Source organism: Balaenoptera borealis (assembly GCF_965194805.1).
Source record: "Balaenoptera borealis genome assembly, chromosome: 3".
Classification (NCBI taxonomy): domain Eukaryota; kingdom Metazoa; phylum Chordata; class Mammalia; order Artiodactyla; family Balaenopteridae; genus Balaenoptera; species Balaenoptera borealis.
Window position 1 is genome coordinate 166,207,095 of NC_138866.1, and position 14,453 is coordinate 166,221,547.

General features: G+C 39.5%; 1 protein-coding gene and 1 long non-coding RNA gene across 3 annotated transcripts in view; both read right to left on the reverse strand.

Annotated features, from left to right (window-relative positions):
* The window catches only part of APBB1IP (amyloid beta precursor protein binding family B member 1 interacting protein), a 103,020-nt gene that overhangs the window by 21,145 nt on the left and 67,422 nt on the right, over positions 1–14,453 (reverse strand). For both annotated transcript variants that reach the window (XM_082385440.1, XM_082385439.1), the window contains 3 exons: positions 10,166–10,252; positions 5,073–5,216; positions 1,203–1,313 (listed from right to left, as the gene is read on the reverse strand). In XM_082385440.1, coding sequence (XP_082241566.1) covers positions 1,203–1,313; positions 5,073–5,216; positions 10,166–10,252 — 342 coding nt within the window. The remainder of the gene's footprint in view (positions 1–1,202; positions 1,314–5,072; positions 5,217–10,165; positions 10,253–14,453) is intronic.
* On the reverse strand, positions 10,260–14,412 carry LOC309625743. Its single transcript, XR_014242725.1, has 3 exons — positions 12,718–14,412; positions 11,637–12,392; positions 10,260–11,328 (listed from the first exon to the last, which is right to left on the reverse strand). It is a non-coding gene; the product is annotated as an uncharacterized lncRNA (long non-coding RNA).

A 14,453-nucleotide genomic window follows, 5' to 3' on the forward strand; every position in this document is an offset into this window, starting at 1 on the left:
ACTTCCTCGGGAGAGGTGACAGCTTTGCCAGGAGCACATATGCACACACGGAGTCCAGCTTCGGACGTTTCCAGAAACATGGTAATGGGGTCTTCCTGGGGGTGGGTGGGTGACGGACCTACAAAGGTCCCTCACCAGGAACCTGGTCTCGTTAACACCTGCTCCACAGACTTCTTTCCCAGAAGGAAACAGAGGAACACCGATTCAGAAAGGAGAGATTCTGGGGGATTTCAGGGAGGGGCAATATTGGGGTTGGGGATTAAGAGGTACTAACCATTAGGTATAAAATAAGCTACAAAGATATATTGTATAACACAGGGAATATAGCCAATATTTTATAATAACTATAAATGGAGTGTAACCTTTAAAAATTGTGAATCGCTATATTGTACACCTGTAACATATACCATTGCACAGCAACTATACTTCAATTAAAAAAATAATAAAAAATGAAGTATATTTGTAGGAAAAAAAAGAAATTCTGTACACAGCCCTGCACCGGGGCCAAGTGGAATGGGCTAACCCCCGCTCTCTGGTGTGAGGCTGTGAAGGGAAAGGAATCTGTGAGGTCGGAGACAATGGCATAGCCAGAACAGCTGCATAAATTCCCTGAGTCCATTTCTAGGGGTCAGTCGTTACAGCTGGCAAATAAAAGTTACTTCTGCCCAAGTTTCCAAAATATGGTGCTAATGTCAACCTTACCAGACACCTGATAATACATATTGCCTTTTGATAATACACACCTTAAAAAGTTTCAAGACCCAGTAAGGCTATTTTTAGAAAAAGATCTATTTTCCTATTTTTTGTATTTTCTATATTTTTCTAGAAAATCTTGTCAACTTGCTAATTTCTAAAAATGTCTTACAATGGAATAAGAGTCTGATAAACACAGAACTAAAAGACTGATTGTCTTGTCAATAAAATAGTAACTAAAATTTGTTCAAAATGTAGAGTTCTCTTTTTCATAAAGTGGTGAAGAAATCCAGACAGACTGACTTGAAAGTTTTAGACTCAGATAACAGGCTTTGGAGAAATGATCTGAGTTGGTAGAAATGTCTCCCCCTTTCCTATTTTGGTTTACAATAAAAAGCTTATTATGTTATACTTGTAGTTAACTGTATAACATTTAACATTTTTCTTCTTAAAAGGAAACATTACCTTAAATTGCTTACAGATCTAAAGTAAGGACTTCTTAAACCTACCTTTAAAACAAAGCAGTAGTCAGTGGGTGCTTTGTATTTCATTTTACACTGAATCCCATAGTAAATGTTGACATTTTCAAACTGTATAAAACATGCCAGATCTCGAGATGTCTGAAAGAGAAGGAAAAAAAAACCTCAACCTAGCTGACAAGTAATATTTTTCTAAGGTCGTTCTTCATGGCACAACAAAGGATTACATTTTAGTAGGAAAATACAGAATTTCAGGTAATTTATATAAGCATCTACCATGTATAGCTTTCTAAAAGCCAAGCCTACATTTTAAGAAGGAAAGAGCACATCCAGGCAAAACAGCATGCCCCAGACCAAAAGTGGAGCAAGAGATTATACTGCTGTTCTAGCACCTATGCGTGGACTCCCAGAGATGACTGGCATCACTACTGATGGGGTTCAGATAAGGTGACCGAGCACCTCGTCAAACATTTCATTTTGTCTTTTGCCATTCTAAGTCAGTGATGGATTTCATGACTGAGCATTTAGAAAAAAGTCCCCCTCAGGATGAACAATGAGAGGTAAATTTGATGCTCAGAAAATTCGCACACACTTCATGCACTTCTTCCTGAGGAGAGAAGATCCCTTTTGTGCCTTCTCTTTAGGGCTGGTGGTGTTGCTGTGGAAACCGAACCCTCTCCTCCACATATAATCTGCATTGAGAAGACATCAACCTCTAATCTACATATTTGGTTACACTTCAGTTACAAATTTGTTCTCTTACTTTTTCCCCCCTCACGTTCTATATTTCTTTACTGAGTTAATGAATAAAAAAATAAAGGGTAGAATTGCTACATCTCAATGCACAATTATTCCTTTATATATGGTAGTATACTTTTTTCTTGTAAGATATTTTCTTCTGGATTTTCAAAGTTTTAGTTTTTTTAATTAGAAAAATAAAACATATTCATCATAATTAAAAAAAATAAGTTATTTTATATATAGTAAAACAAAAATCTTCCTTCATCACTCTTTTTTTTTCTAATTTCATTCTCTTCTCCAGAGAAGACATTCTTCCAAATGTTTTGGGGGATACATTTATATACTTATGTATGCGTAGACATACCCACATACATATATACAATTTTTAAAATATAAATGAGATTTTACTCTCAATATTTTTCCATGACTTTGTTCTTTTTCTTAACATTATATCTTGGGGTCTATGTTAGGACATATGAAAGGATATATCACATTCTTTGTATAGCTGCATAACTGTATAGATGTAGCTATTTATTCCACCATCCTACTATAGATGACTAGAGGTTACTTCGATATTTTGCTGTTACAAAATATATTGTGCATATGAGCAAATGTTTCTGTGGGGTAGATTGCCAAACATGGAGCTGTCCTTTGAAGGGGTATTCCCTATTATATTTGCATAAATTTTGCTAAACTGTCCCCCAATTTGGCTGTACCAGCTTACATTCCAAACTTCTGTACATAAGAGTGCCCATTTTTCTTACCCACTCCTGATGAAATTTGCATATTATCAATATTGTTAGTTTTATCAATCTCACGGGAGGAAAAATTTCACTTATTTACATTTTCCCGATTACTAATAAGAGCAACTTTTTAATTATTCACTGGCTACTGATATTTCTGTTTCTGTGAATTCTCACTTAATAAGCATTGTTGTTTTTCTATGAGTATGTTTATCTTTTTCTTAATGAGTTGTTGAAGTCTTTATGTTTTATGGATATTCATACTAGGTTATACATGCTGCAAATGTACTCTCTGACTCTAGAGCTAGTCTTTAACTTCTTGTTTGGTATCTCTGGCCATAAGGAGTTAAACACAATTTTATATAGTCAAATCTGCCAATTTTCTTTGTTGTAATTTTGAGTTTTTAGTCTTGTTTAAGAAGGCTTCCCCACTGCCAAATTATGAGAATACTGACCATATATTTTCTCCTCATATTTTGTAATTTTGTCCAAATACATTTAATCAGCCTAAGATTTAATTTGGAACATGGTATGAGGTAGGAAACTATATTTTACCAAATGGATATACAATTATTTCAATGCTATTTGTTGAGTATCACATTCTTTCCCCACTGCTATAAAATGCTCACTTGAATTTCTCTTATATTAGATGGCTCTCTGTTGATCTGTTTTCTCTTCCTGTACTGTTTTTGTCTAATGTTTTGACATTTGGGAGGAGGGGTTCTACCATAATGTTCTTTATAATTTGTGTGTGTGTCTATTTTGGAACTGCATCTCTTTCTGATGAATTTTAGAATCAGTTTTCAAACTTCAAGTAAAAAGAATCCTATTGAAATTTTTTTCTTGGAATTGAATATATAGAAAAATTGGGGGGAGAATTAATATCTTTTCATCTAGCAACATTGTACATTTCTGTTTATTCAGTTCTAACTCATTTCCTTTATTACATTTTCTATTTTATGCCATATAAGATCTTGAACCTTTCTTGTTAAGTTTATTGTCAGGTATTTTGTATTTTTTTGTTCTTGCAATGCATGGAATCTTTTGCAGCGTATTTAATTTGCATATTGTTTATATAAAGGAAAACAATTTCTTATTTGGTAAGTTTATTTGGTCCATTGGGACCAAACTCTTAAGTTTTTCAGTTGAGTGTCTTATATTGTCTGGTAGACAATCATGTCGACTGTGAATAAAGAGAGTTTTGACTCTTCTTTTCCAGTAATTATACTTGTTATTCTTTTTCCTGACTTCCTGGCTAGTTCCTCCATCAGTGTTAATGGGAGCAGAGACAGAAAGGATGCCTGTCCAACTCCAATGTGAATGCTTCTAATTTTTGTCCCTAAGTGTGTTGTTTTTGATAGGCTTATATGTCTCACTTATATGTAGATGCCAAAGACATAACATCTCTAAAATAAAACAAATAATTTGTGGGTCAACTGTTATGCCCCCCACGTTTGGGACTGGAATGAAGATAGCACAGATGGGAAAAGTATGAATTCTAAGTATGAGACAAAATAGGAGTGGTAGCTGCTCTGGACCAAGAATTTCCCATAATGCTCTCCTGCATTCCACAGAGATAACAGTCTTCTAACTAGTGGGAGTAGCCCTGGATAGTCACTATGACTTCACCTGCAAGGGATGTGGGTCAAACCTTATTAGAAGCAGCCTGCAATTTGAAAATATGCCGTTGAGGGGTGCGCTGGATTCGGCAGTGAAGGCAAGATGCTTTGGCTTACTCCAGATATAGAAAGAGAGACAGCCTACAACTTTGCAAAGGTGAGCAAAAGATGGAAATGGCCATCCTCTAAGAAAGGTCTTAGAAAAAGCTAAGAGTTAGAATGAGAGTTAAAATTACATTTCAAAGAAGACAAATTTACTATGTGCTTGTAGATTTGAGGCAATAATCCTAAATCACCAAGTAGAAGTGAAATGATATCTAAGATACTCTGCTAAATTAGGCAGGGAAATGCATATAATACACTTCAGAGAACAATTTAAATATTCAAGTTATAAAAGCTAAAATCTAAATTAAAATCTATCAAGACTTCTAATACCACTATGATTCCAGATAAAAGAAGTTTTACTGTAATGACTACAGAACAATAGAGTAAAAAGGGGGAAAAAAGTCCTCAAAGATCGATATGTAAAGAAACAAATTAATTTCTAGAAAAGTGCTTCAGTCATAATTTCTGAAACCTGACTTTAAAGTAGATAAAACTCTTCACCTTCAAGAGAGAACAGTGGAAAGATTCAGGATTTCTGTAATTCTGTCCTAATAGGATATATATCTGTATAAACATTGTAGTAACAAGAATCTCACAGCAAAGTAGAATGTATGTAAATTACCACCTGAGGATTTCTTTACTTTCACTTTCATGAAATGCCTTTTTGCAAAAGCATATTTTTTTTTTCTGACCTTAGTCTTTCCTTTGGGGACATAATAAATTCCAGAGGCTCGTAAAAGAAAATAGCGCCTTTTCCAGGATTTCTTCCCATCTTCTTTCAAATAAAGAGCTCCCTCTAGTTCTGGCACAATGATGGATGTTCCACAGAAACTCTCCTGAAATTGAGATTCCAACGATATAAAACCCATGAAAGATAAAACACATATTTTGTTCACATTTAAACAAAACTGTGGCCAACTAGCCTTCAAGCTAAAAATCGTTTTGTCGACAGCTTTGATTGAATGCATATATTGACACTGCATACCATTTGCCAAAAGACAGGAAGAACATGGTGGTTGAGTCTCAGCTCCTGAGTTAGACTTCCAGGCTTCTTGACCACTTGGCTCTGTGACCCTGAGCAAGTGGCTCAACCTCAGTGCCTTTACTTGCAAAATCAGAGTAACGACAGCCCCAACTTCATAAGGAAGGTTGTGAGTACAATCTTGGTATATTATAAAAGTAAGCATTACATAAAGTCTATTTCTGTTACTATAAGTTGATAAATAGAAAACTTATTCCTGTACCTGTAAGTGAAAAAATTACTATTTCACTGCTAGTAAATGGAAAAATTAAAATATACAATTCTATACATAAAATATTTGTACATTAATTTTTTTTTGGCATAATTTTCTTTTCTTTTACATTGAGGTACAATTGATATAGAATATGTATTAGTTTTCGGTATACAACCTAATGATCTGATGTATGTATATATTGCAAAATGATCACCATCATAAGTGTAGTTAACATCTATCACCTCACGCAGTTACACATTTTTTTTTTCTTATGATGAGAACTTTTAAGATCTACTCTTTTAGCAACTTTCAAATATACAATACAGTATTGTTAGTTATAGTCACCATGCCGTACATTACATCCCCAGGACTTACTTATTTTATAACTGGAAGTTTGTACCTCTTGACCCCCTTTAGCCATTTCATGCATCCCTACCCCCGCCTCTGGCAACCACAAATCTGTTCTGTGTATCTATGATTTCAGGTTTTTTTTTTTTTGGTTCCACACATAGATGAGACATACAGTTATTTGTCTTTCTCTGTCTGACTTATTTCACTTAGCACTCAAGTTCCATCCATGTTGTCAAAAATGGCAAGATTTCCTTTTTGGGGGATAGTTTCTTATCAAAGAAGAAAGAAGACAATTATTAATACTGTAGTATCAGAAAAGGATAGTGACAAAGTACATTTTCTAGGCGCAGATGTTTAAAAATCAAAACATGCATAGAATTACATAATTCTTAATAAATTTCTTTTAAAAGCAGTGCAATAAAATTACATATTATTCTATCTTTCAGTTCAAACACTCAAACTTATTTTTGGCTTTGGTTTTTTATAACTCTCAACCTCCTTTCATTCAGTCTCATAAAAGCAGAATAAACTTAATTTTGCATCCTTCAAGTAAATGTATGTGTAGTGGAGCTGGGTGACAGCTTTGTTCATATCTTTCCCAGTTTCCCCCAGTTTAGCTGATATTAGTTGCCTTGTCAATAATCTCTCTCTCTCTTTCTTTTTTTTTTTTGGTCAGCATAAATTTCCTTTAATAAATTCTCCATTTCCAGTAGGATTTCATTTTGAGGTTTAATGTATCAAGCCAGTATAAAGTTTTACAGTTTTAGTAATTCTGGATTCCAAGTCATTTAAGATGAAAATGGAAATGCAAAGTTTACTTAAGAAATTTCATTTTCTTCTTTTGTAACATCTAAGTCTTCATCCTCTTCATCATCATCTTTTGCTTGTTGATCCTTTCTTAGTTGACAGGTGGATACCTGTCCTGTTCCAGATACACACTTAGCTGACACTGATTTCTGAAGACGTGACTTTGAATTTGCTCTTATGATATCTAAATGGGATGAATAATCTGGTGGATACAGAGAATTTCAGAAAACCTCTAAATCTTCTTCATCAATCTTTTGTGTATTTTGGTAGGTAGTAGTAGAGACGTCTAAAGCTTTGCCGTGAAATAACATTTCGATAGTGATAAATTCTGAAAATATAGTCTTTATATTCTTTGTTTTCTGCTTTTCAAAATTGTTAGTAGTTTCCTCCAGATGACGAGTTGTTCTAGTAGCATCCATTGTAGCTCTTTGTAATTCAACTTCTTTTTAAAAAATTTATTTATTTATTTATTTATGTTTGGCTGCATAGGGTCTTTGCTGCTGTGCGCGGGGTTTCTCTAGTTGCGGCGAAGGGGGCTACTCTCTGTTGCGGTGTGCGGGCTTCTCATTGCGGTGGCTTCTCTTGTTGCGGAGCACAGGCTCTAGGTGTGCAGGCTTCAGTAGTTGTGGCACACGGGCTCAGTAGTTGTGGCATGCGGGCTCAGTAGTTGTGGCTTGTGGGCTCTAGAGCGCAGGTTCAGTAGTTGCGGTGCATGGGCTTCACTGCTCTGCAGCATGTGGGATCTTCCCAGACCAGGGCTTGAACCCATGTCCCCTGCAGTGGCAGGTGGATTCTTAACCACTGTGCCACCAGGGAAGTCCGTGTAATTCAGTTTATGCCTGTGAAATAACATGTCGATCAGATGGGTTTCTCTGACGTGTTCTTTCTGAGTTAACTGTTTAGCTCCTCAATTCTTTGCTGTTAATGCTGCTTTGAGGTCATCTCGTTTCATTTTTATAGTGGTTCTGTAACCGAAAGTGGGATCCAGCGGCTTGCTGCTCAAAAGTCATTAAAGAGGCCAGGCTGGTGGAAAGGAAAGTTTGCTTTATTTTGGATGCCGGCAACCAGTGGGGAGGGCGGACGCCTATCCAAAGGCCGACTCCCCCCACTGACAGTCAGGGGGCAAGAGCTTTTATAGGTGGAGGGAGGGGGCTACACGCAGAAGCAGCACAGTCAGCTCTGACCGTCATCTTGACATTGATCATCGGTGGTCTGATCAGCGTCACCTTGACTGTTTTAGGTACAGTTAATCTTGAGTTCCAGGGTGGGTTTGTTTCCATTTCTTTGAGGCCAATTCTCAGAATTGTGGCAGCTCATGTCATGGCTACAGTCTGGTCATCATGTAGTTAACTTCTTCCACCTGGTGGGGTTTTCAGTACCTACAAGACAGCTCACAGGATGTGGCTCAGAATGTGATCTACAGCCCTTGAGGAGGAAACAAAGGTCCTTGACTTTGCTTAATGACTAAACTATTATTATTTGGTCTCCTTTGACTGTTTTCCTTTGTTTCTGCATTTTCTCACTTCTCGGATTAAGCTTATTCTTTGGCTAAAGTTTTTCCACAGACAAAAGGCAGGCTGAGGACATGGGTGGGCACAGACCACAGGGTCCTGCTCCCTTCCACTTCCATAAGCTTGCAAAGGTTCGACTACTTCGGCTTCAAGTCTTTCAGCCTCTGCTTGTCGATAATCCTGAAGTCTGGCAAACTCATCAGCCAAGTTTTTCAGGCCCTGCTTTAAATTTGGGGTCTCCATAGAGGCTCACGCGTTGATTTCATTCCCCAGGAGGTCTGCTCTGTCTCCGCACATAAGCAGCAGCGATATGGCACAAAACGCTTGTCGTCCCGGTTTTCCAAGCTGTGCCTCCACATCTGGCCTCGCGCATGGCCGCAGACCCAGGGCTGGGGCCCGACCACAGGGGCTCCGAGGTGCCCAGGTGTGCGCGGGGACGCGAGAGCCCTTCAACGATCTCTTAAATTCAAGCAGATTTGGGGTCCAAATTTGAAAGCAGGATAATGCTGATTTTTCACAGCATAACATGCTTTGTATTTTCTTTCCCATCTGGCTTTTGAAAAACTGCTGAAGTCTTCCAACAAGACCTATTCAGGCAATTGTATAAATCAAGGCACAACCAGTCCTTGATTTACAGACAGCTGCTGCTGCAATAAGCACTGATTAACAGCCAAGGGCTGTGTCAGGAAACTGCTCACTCCCCTTCCATGTCTGTCTGTGTCCATCACTGCTGGGGACGCTCAGAACCTGAATCTCCCTGCTGCTGGGGATGCCTCGTGCTTTATCTCCCTCAGCTCAACCTGGAGACTCTGATAAATGCAGAAAGAATGTCCCCACTCCCACCGTTGGCCTCTCTGGGAAATACCCACTGGGTTCTTGGTCCCAGGAACCAAAACTTGTAGCATGTCTCCAGGACCTTGGGAGTGTGTGGCAGCAAGGCTGTAAGGCCTGCTCCATTGGGAACAGGGCTGGGAGAGCCGGCAGGGCTACAACCCTGTGCAGGGATCTGGGCAGGCCTTGGTGCCTGGGAGAGGGTGCCCTTCAGCATCAGTGAATTGGCTCCAGGTGGGAATGTGGGCCAAGGTGTCAACAGGTCTTCTGAGTTTTCAAGAGAAGCCCCAAATCTCCTAACTCAAGAAAAGGTCAACATGTTGTCGGGGACAACAAAAATCTGTCTGGGGCTCCCATGCCCATTTGTGACCTGTGATCTGGCATGCATCTGCATTAGCGGCAGGGAACATTAGAGCCTCGATTTTGAGCAAAGTTGCTATGTGAAAACTCATTAAAAGTTTCAGAAAATCAACCGTCAAATGAACTTCTGGAACACAGCCCTTTAGTGATAATCCAGACATGTGTACCCTACTTTACACGCTGTGCTTCCATTGCCTCCCTAAGTCTTTGTAATAATTCAATAGGATATAGGAAACCAAGGTTCTTGGACTTGCCCAATAACACATGAACTTTAACAGGCAGAGCCAAACTCGGATCAGATCTCCTAACTGCAATCTCGTACTTTCTACCACACCTGGCTGCTGGAAGGGCGCCTTAGAATTCACTGCAAAGAAGTCTGACTTCTGTGGAGCACATTAGCAATGAAATATATGGTCAGAGATAAGTTTTATGTGGATTCATGTCTTTTAGTCAAGAATTACCAATCCAACTTCATGAAGAGTAAAATATATTGTCTAAAGCAAAACTTTTTAACAACTGACTCCAAGAACCAGTTTAATTGTCTCAATAGCTATAATTTAGTAATAATTTGATTTTAAAACCCCAAGTTAAAATTTCAGTGTGTCTCAGAATCGCCCATTGTTCTGAGAAGCAAATCATTTAAAAATACAGTTAACCCTCTTTTCTTCTACTCTACAAAATTAAACATACCTCAAGCAAGGACTCCTTGTTCTTCGCATTCATTTTCTCATTTGTTTCCTTGCTTTCTTTTTTTCCTTTGTTATCCAAGTAAAAATTCTAAATAAAATAGTAAAAGATCAGATCAGTAAGTGTTCATTACCATGGTAGACACTGCACAGAACTCGCGGTCTTGCTGGAGAGAGGAGACATACCTGGAGGAAGTAAACTGTCGACCACAGTGTATGGTCTCTGTCAATCAAGTGCTTATGGAGGGACTTGCTGACCGCTGACCACTGCCCCACTGGCCAGAAGTAACACCTTCCCTTCCTCCCAGAGTGCACATTCAATGAAGAAACAAGCAAAGAGAGAGACCACTAGCAAAGGATACAATGTCATTTAATTGTTAAATTCCACGGTATAGAACATGAGTCAAATGCTGGAAGCTGGGAGACCCCAGTGCCCTTGGAAGAGCCCAGAACCAAAGGATGGTAGAGCCCGTGTCCCATGTCCCAGGCCTTTGATCACCATGTAGGATCCCAAGGCCTTGAGGACTAGAGATTCTGGCTTATCCAGAGAAGCATGAAATCTGGATTTTTATAAGCTTTGGCAACTAATTTTAATTTTTAAAATCCACGTGGGTCAATCACAACATAAAGTTTGCTACTTGGCAACTTCTAAGGACAGAGAGAAGCAGAAAGGGCATTTCTGGAAAGAGAACCAGCTTAGCAAAGGAAAGAAAGACCACAGTTTAGAAGCACTCACGATTTTGGGGGAGTACCTATTATGTGCCAGATCTTCAGCCAGGCGCTTTGCAAACACCACCCCCAATCCTAACAGCAAGGCTGTGAGGTAAGTGACTACCCTCATTTCACAGGTTAGGAAACCGAGGGTCAGCAAGGTTAAATAGCTAGGGCACTGCACCCTGAATGAACACCAGGGGCTGAGTGTGTATGATGTGTGTGCCCTTACCACACCACACTACCCCTGAAATTGAAGGTCAGTGAAGTTCAAGGGCAAAGAGACTAAACCTACTCTAATTCCGGCAGCTCCTGACTCAGGGAAGCAGGACCCTTGCCCTCTCCCGTGATTATCTCCTTAGAACATCTGTTTGTGGATTGTGTCAGGCGTGACCACTGCCACAGTCAAAGTATTTAGCACTTTTATGTGGAAATGTAGAGTCTGTAAAATAGTGCCTGAAAAAAATGTATTAAAACTAGAATAGGGGTTTCCCTGGTGGCGCAGTGGTTGGGAATCTGCCTGCCAATGCAGGGAACATGGGGTCGAGCCCTGGTCTGGGAAGATTCCACATGCTGTGGAGCGACTGGGCCCGTGAGCCACAATTACTGAGCCTGCGCATCTGGAGCCTGTGCTCCGCAACAAGAGAGGCCGCGATAGTGAGAGGCCCGTGCACCGCGATGAAGAGTGGCCCCCGCTTGCCACAACTAGAGAAAGCCCTCGCACAGAAACGAAGACCCAACACAGCCATAAATAAATAAACAACTAAATAAATAAAATTTAAAACTAGAACATATACTCATGGTGCATAGTGACTAAATTAAGGACCCTCCTGAGTCTAAACACAAATGTTTATTGACACGATGGGAGTGTTTCTCCAAGTGTGATCCCCAGACCACCTTGATGCTCCATAAAATGCATGTTCCTGGGCTTCCAACCTACGGAACTGGAATCTCAGGGGGCCTGGGAATCCACACTCCAACACACTTCCTGGATGATTTTTACTTACACTGAAGTTTGAGAACAGAGTGTATTGGACAGAGAGGAAGCAAACCGCAGGCAAATAAAACTTGCAGAATTAGGAGATCTCCTAGAAATAGAATGCATAACAATGGCAACTTGCTAACTTAAATAGAGGAAATAAATCAAGTACAACTCCTTCCATAATTCTTATTGAATTACCTTTTAATATGTTTTTAAAGAAACTTTTACGTGTTATTTGAAAGGACAGCATAGTGTGAATTAGTGTGATTACTCTATAGGGTTTGGAAACGATTCTAATTTTACGTTTGGCTTGAGGACGGTGACTAATGTAATATGTAACATATGCCACGTGCCAGAACACTACACTGAGGCCTTACAGGTATGCTTGTCATTTCATCCTCACAGGAACCCCACAATGTAGGTGCGATTGCTATTTCACAGATAAGGAAACAGAAGGATTAAGTGATTTGCCCAAGGACAATTAGTGCCAGAGCTTTGAGGTTTTCATGACTTTTCTCAGCATTAAAATGCTCTAGGGCTTCCCTGGTGGCGCAGTGGTTGAGAGTCTGCCTGCCAATGCAGGGCACACGGGTTCGAGCCCTGGTCTGGGAGGATCCCGCGTGCCGCGGAGCAACTAGGCCCGTGAGCCACAACTGCTGAGCCTGCGCGTCTGGAGCCTGTGCCCCGCAACGGGAGGGGCCGCGATGGTGAGAGGCCCGCGCACCGCGATGAGGAGTGGCCCCCGCTTGCCACAACTGGGGAAAGCCCTCGCAGAGAAACGAAGACCCAACACAGCCAAAAATAAATAAATAAAGTAAACAATGCCTTAAAAAAAAAATTCAAAAAAAAACAATGCTCTAAACACCATAGGAGAGAACCCAATATGACAGTGTGGATGGACTTAATACCACTGAACTGCACACTTAAAAGTGGTTAAAATGGTAAATTCTATGTTATGTGTATTTTGCCAAAAACAAACAAACAAAAAGTGATGACCTAGTTGAGAGTGAATGCAGAGTGTGCTCCGAGCAAGCACACACTTTAGGGCCCTGGAAAAAGTGTGAGCCTGTATGAGTTGAAAGAATGAACAGAGACCGTGAGGGAGACTCCAGGGCATGTGTGTTTCATCATCATCTGGGAAAAGGAGGGCATGTGTCGCCCTCTGCAGGACTGATAAGGGAAGAGCCTTTCTAAACATGAAGGGTCTCATTTTATGAGGTTATCATGAAGGGTCAGGACGTAGCCGTGTCTTCTCTGAGACCCCTCTCACTTTTTTGGCTTCTGAATAGCTTTTTTTCCCCTTCCAAGTGATAGTGCTATATTGTGTTTTTGTTTTAATGAAAATGCAAAAAGCACAAAGAAAATCCAAGCTGGAGATCACGCAGGGCAGTCCTTAGAAAGGACGGATTGCTCTTGGGTGAGAATTTGGAGCGCTCTGCAGCAAGCAGCAGAATTCAAAAGTTAATTATCTGTTGGGGACAATCTGAGCGGAACAATAAGGGAACTTTAAAATGGGAAATGAGACTTTCAGTTACAGCCTGCCTCTTTTTCTCACAGCTTCTGAAAATGCAAGATTTGAGAGCAGCAGGATAGTACAGAAACAGCAAATACGTTACATTTTTAATATCACCTTTCTGGAATAAAGAGTAAATCAAACAAACACTTATCAATCCATGAGTAAATATTTGTGCGTACCCTTTGCATGTAAAATATCACTGTTCTTAAGAATCTTTCTATCACACTGAAAAGATAAATATAAGTAGATGGCTATATATCTGTAGATGGGGGAACCATATAAGACATTGCATAAATGCAAAATGAGCTAAGTTCTATAGGTTTTCAGAGAGGAAGAACTCACTGTGAACCGAGATGATTAAGGAAGACTTACAGAGGAGGTCAAAGCTGGAACTTTGCCTTGAAAGATGTTCATATTCAGATAGGGAAAAAGGAATAAAGAGAGCGTTCAGGGCAGGAGGAAAAGCATGTAAAAAGGCCCAGAGTTAGATAAATATTGGGGCTCTTTGAAGCAACCTAAATATCCATCAACAGATGAAGGGATAAAGATGTGATATATATTTATACAATGGAATACTACTCAGCCATCAAAAGAATGAAATAATGCCATTTACAGCAACATGGATGGACCTAGAGATGATCATATTAAGTGAAGTAAGTCAGACAGAGAAAGGCAAATATCATATGGTGTCACTTACTTGTGGAATCTAAAGAAAAGGATACAAATGAACTTATCTACAAAACAAATAGACTCACAGATACAGAAAACAAACTTGTGGTTACTAAAGGGGATAGCGAGGCTGAGGGGGACAGATAAAGTAGTAGTCTGGGATTAACATACACATAGAACTACATATAAAATAGGTAAACAACAAGGACCTACTGTATGGCACAGGGAACTCTACTCAATATCTTATAATAACCTATAATGGAAAATAATCTGAAAAAGAATATGTGTACATATGTACGTATAACTGAATCACTCTGCTGTACACTTGAAACTAACACAACACTATAAATTAACTATACTTCAATTTAAAATAAATATTGGGTGTCTTTGGAGCACCCGTGAACAAGCAGCCTG